Genomic DNA, 26,455 nt, shown 5'->3' with positions numbered 1-26,455 from the left:
GAGCCACAGCAGAACCCCAGGAAAGAAAAAAACAGGGGCACGTTGCAAATACTTGTGTCTCTGGGTGTGTAGGTGTTTCAGGGTTTCAGACTCAAAAGCATGGGCACAAGGCAGGCCAGACATTGGGAAGGTCTGCTGATCCAATGTGATCTGTTGTCGTGAAGCCAAGAGGGCAAGTAACGGAGTTGAAGGAAGGGAGGGAGGAAAAGAGGGGTGAGGGAGAACGGGATCTGGCACCCAGAGCACCTGCTGGAGTGATGGGCACAATGCCAAGCTCAGTGGGATGAACAAACAGCTCAGACAACTTGCACGAGGCTTCTGGTGCAGTCTTTGCTGAGGGGTCTTGGTGGGGAGGAAAGCTTTCCTGCTCTGCAGTCAGGAAGCCCTAGACTTTGTACTTCTAGCCGGGGGACTTTGCGCACTTTTAACACCTGTGTGATTCAGTGTCTCTGGAAAATACTACTTCCAGACAGACGCTGTGAGGATTAAAGGAGATGGATCTATACCTGTTTCCTTGGCTTTCTCCCTTTCCTGTACATTGAGTGCGGACATGTGAAAAGGGGCCCTCATGAGCGCACATCCAATAGGCTGCTTTTCTCATTAGATCGTATTCTCTAAGGATTTACTCTGTTCTCTGAGGATTCACTGTTCTGAGGGAGGGAAGCTCCGTAAAGGATTTGCCCACCTCTGGGAGTTAGGACAGAATTAAGACACAAAGAGACCTGACCTCATGTTGTACCTCATCTACTCTCTAGCTGCCTTTACTCACTAAACCTCAGTACGTCTTCTTAAAATAGGGCTGTTGAGAAGAAGCAAAAAGTTAAGTGTACAAAGAGATTGATGAGTAGTGGCCATTACATTGGCTGACGTTAAGAGGACTGACATTTCTCCCCAAAGTGAGGCCGTGACCTGGGAGGTGGTGTTTTGATTGATGACACTCAGGTTGAGAGCATAACGTGAGCTAGCATCTTGTCAATTTCACCAGCACGCGTGGAGCGCTTGCTCTGTGCCAGGTCCCATGCTGGGCTCGGGGGAGCTGGGGGACCAGACGCTGCTCTTTTTTTTTTTTTAATAGAACTTTACTGGAGTATAATTGCTTCACAATACCATGTTAGTTTCTGTTGCACAACAAAGTGAATCAGCCATATGCATACACATGTCCCCATATCTCCTCCCTCTTGAGCCTTCCTCCCACCCTCCCTATCCCACCCCTCTAGGTCATCGCAAAGCACCGAGCTGATCTTCCTGTGCTATGCGGCTGCTTCCCACCAGCCAACTATTTTACATTCCGTAGTGTATATATGTCGATGCTACTCTCACTTCGCCCCAGCTTCGTCCTCCCACCCCATGTCATCAAGTCCATTCTCTATGTCTTCCTCTTTATTCCTGCCCTGAAACTAGGTTCATCAGTACCATTTTTTTTTTAGATTCCATATATATGTGTTAGCATACGGTATTTGTTTTTCTCTTTCTGACTTAACTTCACTTTGTATGACAGACTCTAGGTCCATCCACTTCACTACAAATAACTCAGTTTCATTTCTTTTTATGGCTGAGTAATATTCCATTGTATAAATGTGCCACATCTTCTTTATCCATTCATCTGTCAGTGGACATTTAGGTTGGTTCCATGTCCTGGTTGTTGTAAATAGTGCTGCAGTGAACATTGTGGTGCATGTCTCTTTATGGTTTTCTCAGGGTATATGCCCAGTAGTGGGATTGCTGGGTCATATGCTAGTTCTATTTTCAGTTTTTTAAGGAACCTCCATACTGTTCTCCATAGTGGCTGTATCAATTTACATTCCCACCAACAGTGCAGGATGGTTCCATTTTCACCACATCCTTTCCAGCATTTATTGTTTCTAGCTTTTTTGATAATGGCCATTCTGACTGGTGTGAGGTGATACCTCACTGTAGTTTTGATTTGCATTTCTCTAATAATTAGTGATGTTGAGCAGCTTTTCATGTGCCTCTTGGCCATCTGTATGTCTTCCTTGGTGAAATGTCTATTTAGGTCTTCCACCCATTTTTTAACTGGACTGTTTGGTTTTTTGATATTGAGATCCATGAGTTGTTTGTATATTTTGGAGATTAATCCTTTGTCTGTTTCATTTGCAAATATTTTCTCCCATTCTGAGGGTTGTCTTTTTGTCTTGTTTATGATTTCCTTTGCTGTGCAAAAGCTTTTAAGTTTAATTAAGTCCCATTTGTTTTTATTTCTGTTACTCTAGGAGGTGGGTCGAAAAAGATCTTGCTGTGGTTTATGTCAAAGAGTGTTTTTCCTATGTTTTAGTCTAAAAGTTTTATAGTGTCTGGTCTTACATTTAAGTCTTTAATCCATTTGGAGTTTATTTTTGTGTATGGTGTTAGGGAGTGTTCTAATTTCATTCTTTTACATGTAGCTGTCCAGTTTTTCCAGCATCACTTATTGAAGAGGCTGTCTTTTCTGCATTGTACGTTCTTGCCTCCTTTGTCGTAAATTAGGTGCCCATATGTGCGTGGGTTTATCTCTGGGCATTGTATCCTGTACCATTGATCTATATTCTTATTTTTGTGCCAGTACCATACTGTCTTGATTACTGTAGCTTTGAGGTATAATTTGAAGTTGGGGAGCCTGATTCCTCCAACTCCGTTTCTCTTTCTCAAGATTGCTTTGGCTATTCGGGTTCTTTTGTGCTTCCATACGAATTGTAAGATTTTTTGTTCTAATTCTGTGAAGAATGCCATTGGTAGTTTGATAGGGATTGCAATGAATCTGTAGATTGCTTTGGGTAGTAGAGTCATTTTCATGATATTGATTCTTCCAATCCAAGAACATGGTATATTTCTCCATCTGTTTATATCATCTTTGATTTCTTTCATCAGTGTCTTATAGTTTTCTGAATACAAGTCTTTTGCCTCCTTAGGCAGGTTTATTCCTAGGTATTTTATTCTTTTTGTTGCAGTGGTAAATGGGACTGTTTCCTTAATTTCTCTTTCTGATTTTTCATTGTTGGTGTGTAAGAATGCCAGAGATTTCTGTGCATTAATTTTGTATCCTGCAACCTTAAAAAATTCATTGATTAGTTCTAGTAGTTTTCTGGTGGCCTCTTTAGAATTTCCTATGTAGAGTATCATGTCATTGGCAAATAGTGACAGGTTTACTTCTTCTTTTTCAATTTGTATTCCTTTTATTTCTTTTTCTTCTCTGATTGCTATGAATAGGACTTCCAAAACTATGTTGAATAGAGTGGTGAGAGTGGACATCCTTGTCTTGTTCCTGATCCTGGTGTAAATGCTTTCAGTTTTTCAACATTGAGTATGATGCTTGCTGTGGGTTTGTCATATATGGCCTTTATTATGTTGAGGTAGGTTCCCTCTATGCCCATTTTCTGGAGAGTTTTTATCAGAAATCAGTGTTGAATTTTGTCAGAAGCTTTTTCTGCATCTATTGAGATGATCATATGGTTTTTATTCCTTAATTTGTTAATGTGGTGTATCACATTGATTGATTTGTGTATATTGGAGAATCCTTGCATCCCTGGGATAAGTCCCACTTGATCATGGTGTATGATCCTTTTAATGTGCTGCTGGATTCTGTTTGCTAGTATTTTGTTCAGGATTTTTGCATCTATGTTCATCAGTGATATTGGTCTATAATTTTCTTTTTTTGTGTGTGTGGTACACGGGTCTCTCACTGTAGTGGCCTCTCCCGTTGCGAAGCACAGGCTCCGGACATGCAGGCTCAGCGGCCATGGCTCATGGGCCTAGCCGCTCTGCGGCATGTGGGATCTTCCTGGACCGGGACACGAACCCGTGTCCCCTGCATCGGCAGGTGGACTCTCAACCACTGCGCCACCAGGGAAGCCCCTATAATTTTCTTTTTTTGTAATATCTTTTTCTGGTTTTGGTATCAGGATGATGGTGGCTTCATAGAATGAATTTGGGAATGTTTCTCCCTCTGCAATTTTTTGGAAGAGTTTGAGAAGGATGGGTGTTAGTTCGTCTGTAAATGTTTGATAGAATTCACCTGTGAAGCCATCTGGTCCTGAACTTTTGTTCCTTGGAAAATCTTTAATTATGGTTTCAATTTCATTACTTGGATAGGTCTGTTTATATTTTCTAATTCTTCCTGGTTCAGTCTTTCAAAATTGTACATTTCCAAGAATTTGTCCATTTCTTCGTGGTTGTCCATTTTATTGGCATATAGTTGTTTGTAGTAGTCTCTTGTAATCCTTTGTATTTCTGCAGTGTCAGTTGTGATTACTCCTTTTTCGTTTCTAATTTTATTGATTTGCATCCTCTCCCTTTTTTTCTTGATGAGTCTGGCTAAGGGTTTATCAATTTTGTTTATCTTCTCAAAGAATCACCTTTTAATTGTATTGATCTTTGTTTATTTTCTTCATTTCTATTTCATTTATTTCTGCTCTGATATTTATGATTTCTTTCCTTCTACTGACTGGGTTTTCTTCTCTTTCTCTAGTTGTTTTAAGTGTAGGCTTAGATTGTTTATTTGAGATTTTTCTTGTTTCTTGAGGTGAGATTGTATTGCTATAAACTTCCCTCTTAGAACTGCTTTTGCTGTGTCCCATAGGTTTTGGGTTGTTGTGTTTTCATTGTCATTTGTTTCTATGTATTTTTTAAATTTCTTCTTTGATTTCTTTAGTGATCTCTTGGTTATTTAGTAGTGCACTGTTTAACCTCCATGTATTTGTGTTTTTTACAATTTTTTTCCTGTAGTTGATTTCCAATCTCATAGCATTGTGGTCAGAAAAGATGCTTGATATGATTTCAATTTTCTTAAATTTTCCAAGGCTTGATTGTGACCCAAGATGTGATCTATCCTGGAGGATGTTGCATGTGCACTTGAGAAGAAAGTGTATTCTGCCACTTTTAGGTGGAATGTTCTATAAATATCAATTAGATCTATCTGGTCTATTGTGTCATTTAAAGCTTGTGTTTCCTTATTAATTTTCTGTTTGGATGATCTGTCCATTGGTGTAAGTGGGGTGTTAAAGTCCCCTACTATTATTGTGTTACTGTCGATTTCTCCTTTCATGGTTTTTAGCATTTGCCTTATGTATTGAGGTGCTCCTATGTTGGGTGCATAAACATTTATAATTGTTATATCTTCTTCTTGGATTCATCCTTTGATCATTGTGTAGTGTCCCTCCTTATCTCTTGTAACAGTCTTTATTTTAAAGTCTGTTTTATCTGATACGAGTATTACTGCTCCAGCTTTCTTTTGTTTTCCATTTGCATGGAATATCTTTTTCCATCCCTTCACTTTCAGTATATATGTATCCCTAGGTCTGAAGTGGGTCTCTTGTAGACAGCATATATATGGGTCTTGTTTTTGTATTCATTCAGCCAGTCTGTGTCTTTTGGTTGGGGCATTTAATCCATTTACATCAAGGTTATTATCAATATGTATGTTCCTATTACCATTTTCTTAATTGTTTTGGGTTTGTTTTTGTGGGTCTTTTTCTTCTCTTGTGTATCCCGCTTAGAGAAGTTTCTTTAGCATTTGTTGTAAAGCTGGTTTGGTGGTGCTGAATTCTCTTAGCTTTTGTTTGTCTGAAAAGCTTTTGACTTCTCCATTGAATCTGAATGAGATCCTTGCTGGGTAAAGTCATCTTGGTTGGAGGTCTTTCTCTTTCATTACTTTAAGTATATCCTGCCACTCCTTTCTGGCCTGCAGAGTTTCCACTGAAAAATCAGCTGATAACCTTATGGGGATTCCTTTGTATGTTATTTTTTGTTTTTCCCTTGCTGCTTTTTATATTTTTTCTTTGAATTTAATTTTTGTTAGTTTGATTAATATGTGTCTTGGTGTGTTTATCCTGTATGGGAGTCTCTGTGCTTCCTGGACTTGGGTGACTATTTCCTTTCCCATGTTAGGGAATTTTTCCACTATAATCCCTTCAAATATTTTCTCAGACCCTTTCTTTTTCTCTTCTTCTCTGGGACCCCTATAATTCAAATGTTGGTGTGTTTAGTGTTGTCCCAGAGGCCTCTGAGATTGTCTTCAATTCTTTGTTCTTTATTCTGCTCCTTGGAAGTTATTGCCACCATTTTGTCTTCCAGCTCACTTATCCGTTCTTCTGCCTCCGTTATTCTGTTATTGATTCCTTCTAGTGTATTTTTCATTTCAGTTATTGTGTTTTTCATCTCTGTTTGTTCTTTAGTTCTTCTAGATCTTTGTTAAACATTTCTTGTATTTTCTTAATCCATGATTCCATTCTATTTCTGAGATTCTGGATCATCTTTACTATCATTACTCTGAATTCTTTTTCAGGTAGATTGCCTATTTCCTCTTCATTTATTTGGTCTTAATAAAAACCTTTATTAGGTTTTTACCTTGCTCCTTCATCTGTGACATATTTTTGTGCCATCTCAATTTTTTTTTTTTTTTATGAGTCGGATTGTGTTCCTGTTTTACTGGTTGTTTGGCCTGAGGCTTCCAACACTGGAATTTGTAGGCTATTGGGTAGAGGTGGGTCTTTTTGCTGAGATGAGGAACTCAGTGAGACCTCACTCCAATGAATATTCCCTGGGGTCTGAGGTTCTCTGTGAGTCCAGTGGTTTGGACTCGGAGCTCCCACCGCAGGAGCTTCCGCCTGACCCCGGGCTTGCAAATCAAGATCGCGCAAGCCACATGGGGTGGCAAAAAAAAAGAGAGAGACTGGTTCAAGATGGCGGAGTAGAAGGACGTGCGCTCACTCCCTCTTGCGAGAGCACTGGAATCACAACTAACTGCTGAACAATCATCGACAGGAAGACACTGGAAATCACCAAAAAAGATATCCCACAACCAAAGACAAAGGAGAAGCCACAATGAAACGGTACGAGGGGCACAACCACAATAAAATCAAATCCCATAACTGCTCAGTGGGTGACTCACAAACTGGAGAACACTTATACCACAGAAGGCCACCCACTGGAGTGAAGGTTCTGAGCCCCACGTCAGGCTTCCCAACCTGGGGGTCCGGCAACGGAAGGAGGAATTCCTAGAGAATCAGACTTTGAAGGCTAGTGGGATTTGACTACAGGACTTCGACAGGACTGGGGAAAACAGAGACTCCACTCTTGGAGGGCACACACAAAGTAGTGTGTGCATCAGGACCCAGGGGAAGGAGCAGTGACCCCATAGGAGACTGAACCAGACCTACCTGATAGTGTTGGAGGGTCTCCTGCAGAGGCGGGGGGTGGCTGTGTCTCACCATGAGGACAAGGACACTGGCAGCAGAAGTTCTGGGAAGTACTCCTTGGCGTGAGCCCTCCCAGAGTCCGCCATTAGCCCCACCAAAGAGCTGGGTAGGCTCCAGTGCTGGGTCCCCTCAGGCCAAACAATCAGCAGGGAGGGAACCCAACCCCACCCATCAGCAGACAAGCAGAGTAAAGTTTTACTGAGCTCTGTGCACCAGAGCAACACCCAGCTCTATCCACCACCAGTCCCTCCCATCAAGAAACTTACACAAGCCTCTTACATAGCCTCATCCACCAGAGGGCAGACAGCAGAAGCAAGAAGAACTACAATCCTGCAGCATGTGGAACAAAAACCACATTCACAGAAAGATAGACAAGATGAAAAGGCAGAGGGCTATGTACCAGTTGAAGGAACAAGATAAAACTCCAGAAAAACAACTAAATGAAGTGGAGATAGGCAACCTTCCAGAAATAGAATTCAGAATAACGATAGTGAACATGATCCAGGACCTCAGAAAAAGAATGAAGGCAAAGATTGAGAAGATGCAAGAAATGTTTAACAAAGATCTAGAAGAATTAAAGAACAAACAAATAGAGATGAGCAATACAATAACTGAAATGAAAAATACACTGGAAGGAATCAATAGCAGAATAACTGAGGCAGAAGAATGGGTAAGTGACCTGGAATACAGAATGGTGGAATTCACTGCCGTGGAACAAAATAAAGAAACAAGAATGAAAAGAAATGAAGACAGCCTAAGAGACCTCTGGGACAACATTAAACGCAACAACATTTGCATTATAGGAGTCCCAGAAGGAGAAGAGAGAGAGAAAGGACCTGAGAAAATATTTGAAGAGATTATAGCCAAAAACTTCCCTAACATGGGAAAGGAAATAGCCACCGAAGTCCAGGGAGCACAGAGAGTCCAGGCAGGATAAACCCAAGGAGAAACATGCCAAGACACATAGTAATCAAACTGGCAAAAATTAAAGACAAAGAAAAATTATTGAAAGCAACAAGGGAAAAATGACAAATAACATACAAGGGAACTCCCATAAGGTTAACAGCTGATTTTTCAGCAGAAACTCTACAAGCCACAAGGGAGTAGCATGACATATTTAAAGTGATGAAAAGGGAAGAACCTACAACCAAGATGACTCTACCCGGCAAGGATCTCATTCAGATTCAATGGAGAAATCAAAAGCTTTACAGACAAGCAAAAGCTAAGAGACTTCAGCACCACCAAACCAGCTCTACAACAAATGCCAAAGGAACTTCTCTAAGTAGGAAACAGAAGAAAAGGACCTACAAAAACAAACCCATAACAATTAAGAAAATGGTAATAGGAACATACATATTGATAATTACCTTAAACGTGAATGGATTAAATGCTCCAACCAAAAGACACAGGCTCACTGAATGGGTACAAAAACAAGACCCATATATATGCTGTCTACAAGAGACCCACTTCAGACCAAGGGACACATACAGACTGAAAGTGAGGGGATGGAAAAAGATATTCCATGCAAATGGAAATCAAAAAAAAGCTGGAGTAGCAATACTCATATCAGATAAAATAGACTTTAAAAAAAAGAATGTTACAAGAGACAAGGAAGGACAGACACTACATAATGATCAAGGGATCAATCCAAGAAGATATAACAATTATATATGCACCCAACATAGGAGCACCTCAATACATAAGGCAACTGCTAACAGCTATAAAAGAGGAAATTGACAGTAACACAATAATAGTGGGGGACTTTAACACCTCACTTACACCAATGGACAGATCACCTAAACAGAAAATTAATAAGGAAACACAAGCTTTAAATGACACAATAGACCAGATAGATTTAATTGATGTTTATAGGATATTCCATCCAAAAACAGCAGATTACACTTTCTTCTCAAGTGCACATGGAACATTCTCTAGGATAGATCACATCTTGGGTCACAAATCAAGCCACAGTAAATTTAAGAAAATTGAAATCATATCAAGCATCTTTTCTGACCACAACACTACAAGATTAGAAATCAATTACAGGGAAAAAAACATAAAAAACCCAAAGACATGGAGGCTAAAAAATACGTTACTAAATAAGAGATCAATGAAGAAATCAAAGAGGAAATCAAAAAATACCTAGAGACAAATGACAACGAAAACATAATGATCCAAAACCTATGGGAAGCAGCAAAAGTAGTTCTAAGAGGGAAGTTTATAGCAATACAAGCCTACCTCAAGAAACAACAAACATCTCAAATAAACAATCTAACCTTACACCTGAAAGAACTAGAGAAAGAAGAACAAACAAAACCCAAAGTTAGTAGAAGGAAAGAAATCATAAAGATCAGAGCAGAAATAAATGAAATAGAAACAAAGAAAACAATACCAAAGATCAATAAAACTAAAAGCTGGTTCTTTGAGAAGATTAAAAAAATTGATAAACCTTTAGACAAACTCATCAAGAAAAAGAGGGAGAGGACTCAAATCAATAAAATTAGAAATGAAAAAGGAGAAGTTACAACAGACACTGCAGAAATACAAAACATCATAAGAGACTACTACAAGCAACTCTATGCCAATAAAATGGACAACCTGGAAGAAATGGACAAATTCTTAGAAAGGTATAATCTTCCAAGACTCAACCAGGAAGAAACAGAAAATATGAACAGACCAATCACAAGTAATGAAGTTGAAACTGTGATTAAAAATCTTCCAACAAACAAAAGTCCAGGACCAGATGGCTTCACAGATGAATTCTATCAAACATGTAGAGAAGCGCTAACACCCATCCTTCTCAGATTCTTCCAAATATTGCAGAGGAAGGAACACTCTCAAACTCATTCTATGAGGCCACCATCACCCTGATACCAAAACCAGACAAAGATACTACAAAAAAAGAAAATTACAGACCAATATCACTGATGAATATAGATGCAAAATCCTCAACCAAACACTAGCAATCAGAATCCAACAGCACATTAAAAGGATCATACACCATGGTCAAGTGGGATTTATCCCAGGGATGCAGGGATTCTTCAGTATACGCAAATCAATGAATGTGATACACCATATTAACAAGTTAAGGAATAAAAACCATATGATCATCTCAATAGATACAGAAAAAGCTTTTGACAAAATTCAACACCCAGTTATGACAAAAACTCTCCAGAAAGTGTGCAAAGAGGGAACCTACCTCAACATAATAAAGGCCATATACGACAAACCCACAGCCAACATCATTCTCAATGTTGAAAAACTGAAAGCATTTCCTCTAAGATCAGGAACAAGACAAGGATGTCCACTCTCACCACTCTTATTCAACATAGTTTTGGAAGTCCTAGTCACACAAATCAGAGAAGAAAAAGAAATAAAAGCAATTCAAATTGGAAAAGAAGAAGTAAACTGTCACTGTTTGCAGATGACATGATACTATACATAGAGAATCCTGAAGATGCCATCAGAAAACTACTAGAGCTAATCAATGAATTTGGTAAAGTTGCAGGATACAAAATTAATGCACAGAAATCTCTTGCATTCCTATACACTAATGATGAAAACTCTGAAAGAGAAATTAAGGAAACACTCCTATTTACCCTTGCAACAAAAAGAATAAAATACCTAGGAATAACCCTACCTAGGGAGACAAAAGACCTGTATGCAGAAAACTATAAGAAACTGATGAAAGAAATTAAAGATGATACCAACAGATGGAGAGATATACCGTGTTCTTGGATTGGAAGAATCAATATCATGAAAATGACTCTACTACCCAAAGCAATCTACAGATTCAATGCAATCCCTATCAAATTACCAATGGCATTTTTTACAGAACTAGAACAAAAAATCTTAAAATTTGGAGACACAAAAGACCGTGAATAGCCAAAGCAGTCTTGAGGGAAAAAAGCAGAGCTGGAGGAATCAGACTCCCTGACTTCAGACTATACTACAAATTTACAGTAATCAAGACAATATGGTACTGGCATAAAAACAGAAATATAGATCAGTGGAACGGGATAAAAAGCCCAGAGATAAACCCATGCACCTATGGTCAATAATCTATGACAGAGGAGGCAAGGATATACAATGGAGAAAAAGCAGTCTCTGTAAAAGTGGTGCTGGGAAAACTGGACAGCTACATGTAAAATAATGAAATTTCAACACTCCCTAACACCATACAAAAAAATAAACTCAAAATGGATTAGAAACCTAAATGTAAGACTGTACACTATAAAACTCTTAGAGGAAAACACAGGAAGAACACTCTTTGACATAAATCACCACAAAATCTTTTTTGATCCACCTCCTAGAGTAATGGAAATAAAAACAAAAATAAACAAATGGGACCTAATGAAACTTAAAAGCTTTTGCACAGCAAAGGAAACCATAAACAAGAGGAAAAGACAACCCTCAGAATGGGAGAAAATATTTGCAAATGAATCAGCAGACAAAGGATTAATCTCCAAAATATATAAACAGCTCATGAAGCTCAATATTAAAGAAACAAACAACCCAATCCAAAAATGGGCAGAAGACCTAAATAGACATTTCTCCAAAGAAGACATACAGATGGCCAAGAGGCACATGAAAAGCTGCTCAACATCACTAATTATTAGAGAAATGCAAATCAAAACTACAATGAGGTATCACCTCACACCAGTTAGAATGGGCATCATCAGAAAATCTACAAACAACAAATGCTGGAGAGGGTGTGGAGAAAAGGGAACCCTTTTGCACTGTTGGTGGGAATGTAAATTGATACAGCCACTATGGAGAACAGTATGGAGGTTCCTTAAAAAACTAAAAATAGAATTACCATATGACCCAGAAATCCCACTACTGAGCATATACCCAGAGAAAACCATAATTCAAAAAGACACATGCACCCCAATGTTCATTGCAGCACTATTTACAATAGCCAGGTCATGGAAGCAACCTAAATGCCCATCGACAGACTAATGGATAAAGAAGATGTGGTACATATACACAATGGAATATTATTCAGCCATAAAAAGGAACGAAATTGGGTCATTTGTAGAGACGTGGATGGATCTAGAGTCTGTCATACAGAGTGAAGTAAGTCATTAAGAGAAAAACATATATCATATATGAATGCATATATGTGGAACAGAAAAATGGTACAGATAAACTGGTCTGCAGGGCAGAAATAGAGACACAGATGTAGAGAACAAACATATGGACATCAAGTGGGGAAAGTGGTGGGGTGTGTGTGTGTGATGAACTGGGAGATTGGGATTGACATGTATACACTAATATGTATAAAATAGATAACTAATAAGAACCTGCTGTATAAAAAAAATAAAATAAAATTCAAAAATTCAAGAAAAAAGAACAATAACAAAGTAAAAATGCTTTGTTATTGTTAGGAAACTAACAGATATGTTAGAAAGTAAAAATAAAATTATAGATTAATCAGCAACTGGAAGGTACATCAGTACCACAATAGTAAAAACAGAGGAAGAGGGAAAAGAAAAAAAAAGGGGAGGTTTGGGCTTCCCTGGTGGCGCAGTGGTTGGGAGTCCGCCTGCTGATGCAGGGGACACAGGTTTGTGCCCCGGTCCGGGAAGATCCCACAGGCTGTAGAGCGGCTGGGCCCGTGAGCCATGGCCGCTGAGCCTGCGCGTCCGGAGCCTGTGCTCCGCAACGGGAGAGGCCACAACAGTGAGAGGCTCGCGTACCGCAAAAAAAAAAAAAAAAAAAAAAAACGGGGGGGGGTTGTGGAGGGCGGAGCCTAAGCAAGGGCGAGGTTTGGGCAGTCGGCGGGGCGATGTTCAGGACGCACAGGGCCGGAAAGGCCCTGGGGCCTGTGGGGGGTGGGGCTTAGGCTGAAGGAACAGAAGGGGCCCAGCCGTGGCCCCCACCCTGGCCTCAGAGGACAGGGGACCTCACCTGGGGACCCAGCAGGCTTCCTGGGCTCGAGTGGGCGGGGCAAACGCCCTCCTCTCCTTTCCTGCTCCTCCAGTCTGGGGTCTGGGAGGGCCCCTCCCGACTGCCTGTCCTGATCTCCCCGGCCTCCCTCATATGCCCCCAGTACCAGTACGGCCGGTGGGGAAGGGGGAACCTTGGAGGGCAGGGGACCGGCCTGGGAGCTCAGCAGGCTTCCTGGGCCCGAGTGGGCGGGGCCATCGCCCTCCGCTCTTTTCCCGCTGCCCCCCAGGGCCCCTCTCCAGCCTGTGTCTCCTGATCGCCCCCCCCCCGCCATGCTCCCAAGGACCCATGCGGCCTGGAGGGGCCTTGGAGCAGGGGGAACCAGCTTGGGAGCTCAGCAGGCTCCCCAGGCCCTCCGCTCCTCTCCCTCTCCTCCCGGAGACTCCCTCTCACCTGCCTCTCCTGATCTCCCCGGCCTCAGGGGCGCCGATCTTGTCTGGCCTCCACTTCTTCTCCCCCCTCGGTCCCCCTCTGTCCTACCGGTTCACTCTGGGGTCCCTCCTGTCTCCTTGGGGGTCAGAGTTTCCCACCAGCGGCCGGCAGGCGCCCTAGTTGTGTGGAGACGCTCACCCCGCGTCTTCCCACGCCGCCATCTTCCGGACTCCGCTCCTGCACAGTGCACGATGCAGTGGAGCTCGGCAGTGCTCTGTGCAGACGAATCAGCCACACTGTGATAAACCCCATAGTACTGCACCTCCAGGGGCCACAGGGAGAGAGGGGTTAGCTCTGCCTGGGAGGGAAGTCGGGAGAGACATCAGAGGGAAGGTGACTGAGCATGAGAACGAGAAGACTTCAGACTCCTTTCTCCTCCCTGTGATTTAAGAGGTAGTACATAGCGCGGTGGTTAAGAGTATAGACTCTAGAGCCGTAGTGCCTGGGTTCAGGTCTGAGCCCTTCCATTTATTGGCTGTGTGACAGCAAAATCCTCTTTGTCCTCAATTTCTTCATCTGTAAAATAGGGATGGTGATATTGTATATGCCTCCCAGAGGGTGAGACACCCAGTATAGTGCCTTGTTTATAACAGCTCCTGTGTGACTGCGCTATTATTTGCCATTGAGGCTTCCCACCAAAAACAAAGGGGATTCTCAAAAGGGGGATCCCTGGGACTTCCCTGGCGCTCCAGTGGTTAAGACCTCGAGCTTCCAGTTCAGGGGGCACAGGTTTGAGCCCTGGTCGCGGAACGAAGATCCTGCATGCCACACAGTGTGGTTAAAAAAAGGGGGGGGGGGGGCGGGCGGAATCCCTGGAGGCCTCCTCTGCCTGCACAGCTGTGGGGTTCCAAGCCCTCAGAGGTGATCTCAGGACTCTGGGTGGGGTCGGGGCTTTGAGTGAGCTCCCTTAGCTCCTATGTAGTTCTCCTTCTATTTTGCAACTCCACACAGTATATTCATTTGATTTAGATGCATATCTCAAAGGAACATGACATTTGTTTATCAAATAATCATTTGAAAGGGAAAACAAGTTCTGTTGAACCCTGGACTTTACCTCCATACTTTTGAACCGAGTACCTAATTTTTGCTAATAATGATAGCTGTCATTTATTTTGAAACTCCCTCTGTGACAGGCATGATGCTAAGCATTTTATATGCATTTTTGGTTACGTCTAACTGCAACCCCAAAGTGGGTATTATTAGTGTCCTCATTCTGCAGACGAGGAAGGTACGGCTTGGAGACTCTTTATTTAGAAGATGGTAGAGTCAAGATGGATACCCAGGTTGGTCCAATTCCAAAGTTATTTTGCTTAACCACTCTGCTTCCGTTTTGGTAAGAAAGGGTTCTGGTTTCTCTCTCCTGTTTCAGTGTGTGCTGCCTCGGAGGGACTGATCTGTGTGTGACATGCCCCACTCGTGCATTCTTCAAGGTGGGGAAGGCTGAGCCTGGGGGCCCTGCAGTCATAGCTGAGCTGGTCCACCCTTCACCTGGTAGCACTTCTCTGAATGGACCACGTGTTGCTCAAGGAGAACTATCTCTGAAGGGAGGGTCCTGCAGCCAATCCTTTATAAGTGACTTAATGCTACGAAATCTTTCAGGAGGGGAACCACTGATGACGTGGATCTTGGAAATCTTGTGATGATAGGATAAAGAGAAAGGGAGACAGCTCCCAAAGAGAAATGTTTTGGGGATAGAAAGGGAGAAGGACTATGTGGTAAGAGGGAGGCTTAGAAGAGAAGGACAGGGGATCTTAGAGGGTGGGGGGCATGGAAGCTGAGATTTCAAGCAGTCAGACTGACTCTGAGTCCTGAGGACACCAGTGGTCTCTTGTTAGATACGAGTTACCCTGGTGACCAACGCTGGCACGTGGTAGGTATTCAGTAAATGTTTACTTATTTATAAATGAGTGTGGCTGGGGTGGAGGGGGGTGGACAAAAAGCACTTACTGAGCACCTACTGTATGCCAGGCACTTAAAAAGCTTTATCTTAGACAGTGGTCATAACAACTTTACAAGGTGGGTACTAACCCCACTGAAATGAGTAAGACTAAGGATCAGAGAGGTTAAATCACCTGCCCAAGTTGGACATAGGCAGGTGGTGACACTAGGGTTCCATTACAGGGGGTCTCTGATTCTAAAGCCACGCTCCATCCATGGTATCTCACTTCTTCTTAAAAGCGTTAAATTTAAGTGTTACCATAATCTCTCCAACAATGTCACCGAACAAGTTTATAAAGCACAACTCCTTAAGGAAGCCCCGAGGAAATGAGGTGAGCTGTACTCACCTTGGCAGAGAAGTGGGACAATGTATTTTGTTTGGGTGAACGTTTCAGTACTTCTCGAAGGTGGCCACATCGTCCTTTTAATCATGGGACAGGCCAAAATCCACTCATTGAGTCATGCAAGTAGCTACTGAATACCTGCTAAGCACAGGATGCTGTGTTAGTGCCTAATACTGAGCCTAGCACTTTGAAGGAATAAATATGTGATAAATGAAAGAATGAATGCTGGCCTCTGGAGTCTTACCAAGTGGCAGTTACAGCCCAAAGTGCCAAGGAAGCCATCAGAATATTTCTGTAGGAAAGATGCTGCGAGAATCATAAATTGCCTTGGTGTCACACTGTTGGGTACAGGTTGCAAAAAAGATCACATTTCTATTTTCAAAAGCAACATAAAAACACATAGTTCTTTGTGATGTCAGTCACCGACACAGGGGAACTTTGCATTGCAATGCCTTAACTGCTGTTCATAGGTTGGTTGAAGCCATTCTCTTCCTGTCCAAAAAAATCAAGATTTTCTCTGAAACGTTATGTTCAAAACCTCACTGTGTCTGAGGCATAAAATACTCTAAAGGCAAAAAGCAAGGAAGGAAGGAAATTGTGGAACGCATATTTTATGACTCATAAAAAAGAGCAATACAAATATTTTTTCGCAACCACAGTGCAAGTGATTTAATGCCATGACTAGAAATGGCTCTTGATGTAAAGCTCTGAGATGACAGTTTTATTTGGGCTTTGGAATCTAAGCAGTAGTTAGTTCAGGCCAGATCTCTCTCCAGTCCCTCCTGGAGAGAATGGTGAGAGGTAGGAGTGGAGTGCAGAGGTGGCGTGGAAATTTCCTCAGGACCCAGCAGGAGCTGTGCAGTCTGTGTTAACCTGAGAAATCACCCATTTGCCTGCACAGGAGACTGTGACTGTGGCCTCTTTCCAGGACTGGCCTCACACATGAATGCGGCAGTTTCTGCCTAGGTACAGGCACCTATCTTGCAAGCAACCTTAGCCTTTAGCTCTATGAAACTGGCATGTTTCCAAACATCCAATTAAATAGAGGATGCAAGCTCATTACACTCTACCTTCTGAAGGCACCACCTGAATGGCCTGGCAGGGGGCTCTGAGTCACTCCTAGGTGAGCCACTCATGGTTCTGAACCAGTCATGTGGGTTGTGGTCCTTCTTTGTCCTTTGGTTTCTCCATCTGCATAATGGGTGCAGCCAACTTCCAATGTCACAATTTGCTATGGAAGAAAGAATGATGTCATGCAAAATGGTGAAGGTTATTTTGAAGACCCTGGTCAGGTCAATGCAGTCGAATAAATATCCACAAAACAGTAGAATTGCATGTAAGGAATATTCGATTGAAAATCCACTTTCGAGTATTTGATGATGAAATTTTATTTGTTCACAGTGAAGAATCACTAGATCTTCCCCATTCTCAGTTTGCCCTTTCATAAAATGGAGATAATATGAGCATCTACTTGGTGAGGATGGTTGACGTTAGTAGCCTGGGCTTTGGTGCCAGATGACCTGGGTTGAATCCCAGTTCTGCCACGTGCCGGCTCTGGGCAAGTGAGCCTTGGTTTACATTTCTACCTCCCAGAATTGTTGGGAAGTTTCAGCAAGACAGTGTATGTGAAGTACCGCAGCCTGTACACAGTACGTGCTCAATAAAGGGTAGCTGGTGTTATCATCACAGCACTACTGTGAGGATCGAATTGGAATTATGCTTGCAAGTAGGGTGGTAATCAGGTGGGAGTTCTACTCATGAAGCTTATATAAGCTCCTCCAGGGAAGGGAATCTGCATCCCTAGCATCTGATACTCAGTAGCACATCAGTTTCTGTCATTGCTTGAATGTTGAATAAGTGAGCAATGGTGATGAGAATGTGTCCTCTTTACCCTTCACGGAGCCCCCTCCAACCCAGTCGAGCGATGTTTTGCTTTTCTTTTGGCCCCAACTTCCAGGTCATTTCCCAGACCCTCTCCCCCACCTGGAACCAGATGCTGCTGTTCAATGACCTGGTGCTGCACGGAGACCCGAAGGAACTGGCAGGATCCCCGCCGTTAGTGGTGGTGGAGCTGTATGACAGTGACGCAGTGGTGAGTGTCCCAGGGCTGCACTAACTGTGCCTTGCTAAAAACTCCCTGTTCAACTAACTTCCTTTATTTAACCAGCCTGTGACTATGCCCAGAGGCAGTCCTCACCTGGGAAACACTGATCTACAGAATCTGGGAAATGGATGATGACCATTTGCTTTACTGAAGGGTTTTTTGCTTAGATTTCCCTTTGGATTGCAATTTAAATAGAATCTGCTTCACAAAAGTTCAGTCCACATATACTTCTTCAGGAATATAATTATTATACCCAGCCCCCAGTTCTATACCTTATTGCTGCTTATAAAAATGTCCATGCCTTTTGAAAATAGCAGGTTTTTACTGATGTCGCCTGGTTGGAAGGAATGGATATATTGTCACTGATTCAGCATTTGTAACTGGGCCTTTTTTTTCTTCTTTGTTTGTTGCTTCCAAGCCCTGAAACAATGCATTCAGCTCTATCTCATTTCTGTTATGATATTAGCCAAACCTCTTTCTCTCCAAAGATGTCCGTGTCCTGAAACAGCAGATTCAAAAGCTTACTGGAGGCTTTTTTAAAAAAATTTAATTAATTAATTTTTGGCTGCGTTGGGTCTTCTTTGCCGCACGCAGGCTTTCTGTAGTTGTGGTGAGCGAAGGCTACTCTTCGTTGCGGTGCGCGTGCTTCTCATTGCGGTGGCTTCTCTTGTTGCGGAGCACGGGCTCTAGGCGCGAGGGCTTCAGTACTTACGGCTCGCGGGCTCTAGAGCGCGGGCTCAGTAGCTGTGGCGCACGGGCTTTGTTGCTCCCTGGCACGTGGGATCTTCCCGGACCAGGGCTTGAACCTGTGTCCCCTGCGTTGGCAGGCGGGTTCTTAACCACTGTGCCACCAGGGAAGCCCCACTTCGTTAGTTTTTAAGTGTGACTGAGCTAAACCCATTTCCACCTCAACCAAGCTTCCTTCTACAGCCGGGAATGCAAATGCTTGTTTGTGAGTCCAAAGGCAATGAAGTAGTGCAGGTACTAAAACCCAGCCTCAGCCAAAGAAAATGTGGGCACTGCCCTTGGACTTGGAGGTCATTTATCCAAGAGTTTTCACTCAATAAATATGTAATGAGTGCCTGCCCTGTGCCAGGGGATACAGCAGTTCTTGAGATAAATAGCAAAGCAGCCCCACGCTCCAGCCCCATGCTGCTTGTGGGGGGAATGTGGACTGAGGCTCCTGGGAGCAGGGATGAGGAAGAGGCAGGAGGTGACCCCATCAAATAGTTCTTAGAGGGCTTCCCTGGTGGCTCAGCGGTTGGGAGTCTGCCTGCCGATGCGGGGGACATGGGTTTGTGCCCCGGTCCGGGAAGATCCCACATGCCGCGGGGCGGCTGGGCCCGTGAGCCATGGCCGCTGAGCCTGCGCATCCGGAGCCTGTGCTCCGCAACGGGAGAGGCCACAACAGAGAGAGGCCTGCGTACTGCAAAAAAAAAAAAATAGGTCTTAGAGAAACTTACCTCCTACACTTACATACGAAGCTATTCTCATACGCTCTTTTACTACTGAGAACAATAGGGCAGAATTGCTCTATTACCTAAACATGCTGACCTTAGTCACCATCACCACAACCATCACCACCATCTTCATCACAGTACTATGGACTGAGCACTTATTGTATACCAGTCATTGTGGAAAGCACATACATCGTTACATTAATCGTCATGGCCCTGTGAACAAGGCCCTATGCTCTTTTTAAAGCATGAGGTTCAAAAAAGGTTGAGTAGGGCTTCCCTGGTGGCGCAGTGGTTGAGAGTCCGCCTGCCGATGCAGGGGACACGGGTTTGTGCCCCGGTCTGGGAAGATCCCACATGCCGCCGAGCGGCTGGGCCCGTGAGCCATGGCTGCTGAGCCTGCGCGTCCGGAGCTTGTGCTCCGCAATGGGAGAGGCCACAACAGTGAGAGGCCCTCGTACCGCAAAAAAAAAAAAGAAAAAAAAAGGTTGAGTAACTGGCCCAAGTCCATCGATCTCCAAAGCAATAGATTTGGGAACTCCAACTCACGTTTGCCTGGACTCCAAACTTGTGTTCCCAGCCACAGGGGTTCCCTGCTCTGGAGATCTTCTGGAATATTTGGTGCCACCTTATTTCTCTTTTTCCCCTTCAAGTCTACCCTGGGTGATTATTTTTACTTTATTCCACTGAACTCAATACACTGAGGAAAGGGATAACCCCTAAGATCGCCTTGAGCCAGGAAGCCCCTAAGATGACCCTCTTAGGGTTTTCCCTGAGAGCCCAGCTGGATTCTGCTGCTCCCCAAGGCTGTGGGAAGAGGTGAGAGGGGCTTAGCAGAAGAAGAGAGTGAGATCGTAGCAGGAGGGAGACACTGAGGCTGACAGTTTTGTGAAGATGAATTACAGAATCACACCGACGCAGATCAGAACCAGGTAGGTGACCACCAGGGACAAAACTTCATTTCTTTTCTGCCCTAGGGGAAGCCAGAATATTTGGGTGCCACCGTGGCTGCTCCTGTTGTGAAGCTCGCTGACCAGCACTATGAACCCCCCAGGCTGTGTTACCACCCCATCTTTTGCGGGAACCTTTCTGGAGGGGACCTCCTTGCTGTATTTGAACTGCTGCAGGTAAGTGAACCAGAAGTGCTATCTGCACTGGCCGTCTATCTAGTCTCCCTGGCCAGAGAAGCAGCCTCATGGGAAGTGTATGTCCACCACGTTATGCCTGGTCCCTCCCTGCTGTCCTGTGTCTGGAGACGGCTCCTTCTGGGGATCTGGGAGATGCCATTTAGGAACTCAGGTGACGGGTTATTCCCAGAGCCTCCATGCTGCAAGTCAGAGTCCCAGGATGAAAGGTCCACGTGGATTTGGCCAGCAGTGCTTGAGCAGCCCTATGCGTCAGACCCTGAGCTCCATACAGACCACAGGAGGATATAAAAGGGGAAGGGAGCAAACGTTTGTGGACACTCCCACGTGCCCTGTGTTGTGTTTGCTGCCTCGCATACCTCTCATCACACTGAAACCTCCCTCAGTCCTGTTGAGGTAGGGATTATGATTCCCATTTTGCAGATAGTAAACTGAAGGATTAATGTAATTGAATGACTTACCTTGTCATGCTGCTAGTCGGTGGTTGAGCTGAGAGCTGAACTTAGACCTTTAAAGCCTTCTGCTCCTTACACTGTATCACAAAGTTTCCCAAAGACATCGAGTTCTTAGTCTGTCCCACTAAGACATCGGGGAATTTATGAGCATATGTCTAGGAGGACTTTTTCAGAAAGCAATGGCAGGATACTTAGGGAGGGAGGCTGAGCCTCTCAAGTCTGGCTGTCCAGTCAAGGACCAAATAGGACAGAGTGGTGACCTGGAAAGAAGTGACCAGGTGGGCCTGTGTCAAGCCCTGACCATCCTCCCTGGACACCCCACTCACTGAGGGCAGGTGGCACTTAGCCTTTGGGTCAGATCAGTCCCTCTCTAGGAAAGCACATTTTCCAGAAATCCCAATTTTAAAAAATCTCTAGTAGAGAAACTAGAAGACAAACATTCCCAAGACGTAGCAAATGAGTAAGAGGGAAGGTGCTGGAGCTGGATCCCAGGAATACGGATCTCATTCCCACCACGTACTGGTGTGCGACTGTGGGTAAGCTGCTCTATCTCTCTCTGTTTGACCTGCAAAATGGAGATGATAATTAACCTGCCTAAAGTGCCTGGCGTGGAATCGACACTCAACAAATGCTACCTATTTTATTATTATTAATATTATTATACCATGGAATATTAAAGCAAAATATCCAGTCCTATCTGTTTATTCAGGTGAAGACATTGAGCTGGATAGAACGGTAATGGCTCGCTGGATATGGTAGGTCGGAGCCTAGAATCCAGTGTACAGATTCCCCCGAGAGCTGAAGAGGCTGAAGGGCATTAGAGGACGGGAACAGCTAGCTACGGGGTTAGACACACTTGTACTCAAATCCAGAGTGCCCAGGTGTGCGGCCTGGGAGCTGCATATGACTACAGAGATGAATTCTGAAGTGCACCCAATCAGCCTTTGACTGTCGTCTGGTTTTTGTTCCATTTGAGGAAGAACTTTTTAAGGCTGGAGTGGCTGCCTTGGAGAAAGAGCAGCCTCTCTCAGGGGAACTGAAGCTGGATGAGCTCTTAAAGGGACAGAGTAGCAGGATCACAGGCGTCAGCTCCAGCTCTATGATGCTTGTAGTGTAGGAGGGGAGGAGAGAAGGATTAGTGAACTCTTTGTCTTACAAATCTTAGCTTCTAGGATTCGAGGATGATCAACCAAGTGAGAGTCTAATAGAACCAGCTCTCACCAGATGGATGTGTGTTGCACAGAAACATGGACTGTCAGAACTGAAAGGGCTCTTCAGAATCAGCTGCTCCAGTCTTTCCTTAATTGAGAGTCCAGGTGATTTTAGACCGTCAATGAGTCAGAATCTTAGGTTGAAAAATCTTAGGTTGAAACCAGGTAGAGCATTAAATCACAGTGAATTAATGTCGAGGGAGTGTTGCCTTTTTTTCTCAGGTTTATTGAGATATAATTGACATATAACGTTGTGTAAGTTTAAGGTGGGCAACATGATAATTTGATATATGTATATATTGCAAAATGGTTACCACAATAAGGTTAATGAACACATCCATCCATCACCTCACATAGTTAACCTTTTGTGTGTGTGTGTGTGTATGTGTGTGTGTGGTGTGAGAACTTTTAAGATCTACTTTCATAGCAACTTTTAAGTGTACAATACAGTATTGTACCTGTAGTCACCATGCTATGCATTAGATCCCCAGAATTTATTCATCTTCACACTGGAAGTTTGTACCCTTTGACCACCTTTACCCACTTTCCTCACCTCCCTACCCCTGGCAGCCACCAATCTACTCTCTGTTTCTGTGTTTGTTTTCTTTTTTTAGATTCCACGTATAACTGAGATCATATAGTATTGTCTTTCTCTTTGACTTATCTCACTTAGCGTAATGCCCTCAAGGCCCATCCATATTGTTGTAAATGGAATTTTGCCTTTTTGGATCCTCCTAAGTACCTTTAGAAGAAAGTTTCACGCCCATCTGTGTATTACACGTTTCTTAACCTGCAACCTTTCTTCTTCAGAAAGCATAGGCTTCAGCTTCAATGCCTCTAAAGAAACATCAATGTTATCTACAAGAACATTTCTCAAAGTCTGCTTCTTGGAACACTGGCCCCTCCAAACACAGTGAAAAGAAATTTTAAGAAATGCTACACATGACATATTCCAATAACATTATTTTGTTTTCGTTGGTTTTCTTTTTAAAGTTACTTTCCATTGATGGCCAGTGGTACCTGTTTTACTTAGCAACTTGAAGTTTCCTTTCTAAAAATGAAATTATAGCTAATGAAAATGTTTACTAGATAATAACACAGGCGGTAAAAGTGGTAGAAGAAAGACTGATTTGGGAAAACCAGCTTGAGTACAATGCTTTCATTTTACATGTCAGAAAGCCGAGGCTCCAGGTTTACTGGATGGGATTCAGTCAACTGCTCTTTTCATTGCATGAAGCTTCCTGAAGGGAGTTCCCTAATCCATCAATGAGGGGCTGGACCAGCTGATCCCAACAGGCCCTCTGAGGTCCTGGCTTTCTCCCAGTTCCACGGCCCCACCTCTGATTCTCCCGCCCTCCCTCCACCGTGAGCTGGGCAGACTGGTTCGAGATACGGCTGCTTCCTGACAGTGGGGTGTCAGAGGCAAGCAACCGAAGAGACACAATTCATTAGGGTTTCATTAGGACTTCCTCTCAGTTGATTACGTGTGCAAAAATTGATTTGATCATCAATGCCACTGTCTCAGCATGTGCATCTCCTACACTCCGGGAAGGCGGGAGCTGGAAAACGCCTTCATTTGTCACCAGCGGCTCTCAGTTTCCGTCTGTGGGTGGTTCACCTTCAGCCCGTCTGTCTCCATTACTGAAAGGCTTCCCTGTCTCAGAAGAAGGGTGTAGTACCTGGGTTCTTCAGTGCCCCAGACTGAATTCCTTACCTCCATTTTCCTCCTCTACCCAGCTAGCTGACCCTGTTTTCCCAGTCCTGGCCCACTGCCCCCCTGTTCTCCTAGACTCTCTGCCTTGAGAATTCACACTCAGCTGTAATTCTTCACTCTGGGTTTGTATCCATGGGCAAGCCAATCGTTCCAGCCCGGTGACTGTCCCTTGTTCCTGTAGACCCTCGTTCTCATCAGGATCGTTCCACTGGCCTCTTTCCTGGTCTCCTAGCTCCCTCCTCTTCCTTGTTTGCTTCATCCTCCGCATTCCTTCCAGAACGCAAGTCCACCATACCACTCTCCTCTTTAGACAGTCTGTTTCTTATCTCCAGGAGCATTTTCCAAAATCTGTATCTTTGGAACACAAGTCCCTCTAAATACAGTAAAAACAAAGTTTGGGGGCTTCCCTGGTGGCGCAGTGGTTGAGAGTCCGCCTGCCGATGCGGGGGACATGGGGTCATGCCCTGGTCTGGGAGGATCCCACATGCCGCAGAGCGGCTGGGCCCGTGAGCCCCGGCCGCTGGGCCTGCGCCTCCAGAGCCTATGCTCTGCAACGGGAGAGGCCACAGCAGTGAGAGGCCTGTGTATTGCAAAAAAAAAAAAAAAAAAAAAAACAAAGTTTGGGAAATTCTTCATATTATGTCCCTCTTGGGACTTTGAAATGCCCGTTACCTTGGTAAAGACTCTGAGAAGTCAGCTATAAAGAAACTTTCGAAATTTCTTTCTTTTTTGAAATTCAACATTTCTCAAATGTTTGTGAGTACAGATATTTTCTTTTTGCATGGTAACTCTTAATATTTCATGAAAAGAAAATCTAGCCCATAGGAGAATGTCGGATTTCCATAGCTTAGCATTTAAGCTCTCCCCAAATTAATTTGTCTTCAAACTGCCTTTTCCGGCTCACATTTCAGCACAGTTACTCTGCACGTACTGTGGCCTCTTTACCGCAGACTATTCTGAATTCTCAGACCTCAGCGCACAGATGTGCTTCTCTGCTTTTGGCCACGCTGTCACCCTATTTCGAAATGTCTCCCTGCTCTGCCGACTCCACCCCCTGCACTCTATTTACCTATTTTTTTTTAAATTTTATTTATTTATTTATGGCTATGCTGGCTCTTCGTCTCTGTGCAAGGGCTCTCTCTAGTTGCGGCGAGCGGGGGCCACTCTTCATCGCGGTGCAAGGGCCCCCCACCATCATGGCCTCTCCCGCTGCGGAGCACAGGCTCCAGACACGCAGGCTCAGCAATTGTGGCTCACGGGGCAGGCCGCTCCGCGGCATGTGGGATCCTCCCAGACCAGGGCCCGAACCCACGTCCCCCGCATCGGCAGGCAGACTCTCAACCACTGCGCCACCAGGGAAGCCCCTATTTACCTATTTAGGAAACTGATCATCCTCACAGTTCAGGACAAGAGTTGCCTCCTCCAGGCAGCTTCCCCTCCCCCACCTCAGTCAAGTGTTTTCTCCTCTTCCATCCTACGTCACTTTGCCTCTTTTTCTATTTAATCCAGGCTTTTATTTTTAGGATTTATTTATTTATTTTTATTTTTGGCTGCATTGGGTCTTAGTTGCAGCACGCAGGATCTTCCTTGCAGTGCCTGGGCTTCTCGCTAGTTGTGGCGTGTGGGTTTTCACTTCTCCAGTTGAGGTGCACGAGCTCAGTAGTTGTGGCGTGCAGGCTTAGTTGCCCCGTGGCATGTGGGATCTTTCTTCCCTGACCAGGGATCAAACCAACGTCCCCTGCATTGTAAGGCAGATTCTTTGCCACTGGACCGCCAGGGAAGTCCCAAATCTAGGCTTTGATAAGGGCAATTGTTTACAGCTTGTCTCCCTTAATCTGTAAATTTTTTGAAGGCAGAGGCCCCAAGACGAGCAAAACATATGGTACTTTTTTTTTTTTTTTTTTTTTTTTTTTGCGGTACGCGGGCCTCTCACTGTTGCGGCCTCTCCCGTTGCGGAGCACAGGCTCCGGACGCGCAGGCTCAGCGGCCATGGCTCACAGGCCCAGCCGCTCCGCGGCATGTGGGATCCTCCCGGACCGGGGCACGAACCCGTGTCCCTCGCATCGGCAGGCGGACTCTCAACCACTGCGCCACCAGGGAAGCCCACGTATGGTACTTCTAAAAGCACATCCAGAGGCACCATCCCATCCTGTGCCACCATCACAGCTGTTTTTTGGCTTTACGTTTGGAGCCACAGGAGCAATTAGCTTTCTCAGGGAGGCGATGTTTTGCAGCCTGGATCGCTCACCTCCTCGCCGCCAGGCAGTGTTCACCTCACCTTTTCCCGGCTCCTTGATCTGGTTTGGTTCCTTCTGCGGCTTCATTATCTTGAGCCTACTTGGCATTCGCAGTGACTGCTGTCTTCTTTTTCTGGGCTTTCTTATAATTAACTGAACCACATCTGCCGATGCCAGCTAGAATATGTCTGTGAAAAAGAAATGGTGATATGTTTGTGCTTTACAGGTTTTGATGGGCAAAGAGGCTTTTTCGAGCATACAGAGCTAATGTGTGGC

General features: G+C 44.1%; 1 protein-coding gene across 1 annotated transcript in view; it reads left to right on the top strand.

The window, feature by feature from the left end:
- The window catches only part of FER1L6 (fer-1 like family member 6), a 174,623-nt gene that overhangs the window by 106,965 nt on the left and 41,203 nt on the right, over positions 1-26,455 (top strand). Inside the window, exons 25-26 of the mRNA XM_079901955.1 lie at positions 17,814-17,948; positions 20,395-20,544. Of these exons, the coding sequence (XP_079758081.1) occupies positions 17,814-17,948; positions 20,395-20,544 (285 nt within the window). The remainder of the gene's footprint in view (positions 1-17,813; positions 17,949-20,394; positions 20,545-26,455) is intronic.

The sequence above is a fragment of the Stenella coeruleoalba genome, assembly GCF_951394435.1.
Source record: "Stenella coeruleoalba genome assembly, chromosome: 17".
Taxonomy (NCBI): Eukaryota; Metazoa; Chordata; class Mammalia; order Artiodactyla; family Delphinidae; genus Stenella; species Stenella coeruleoalba.
This window is presented reverse-complemented; position numbering and strand designations above follow the sequence as displayed.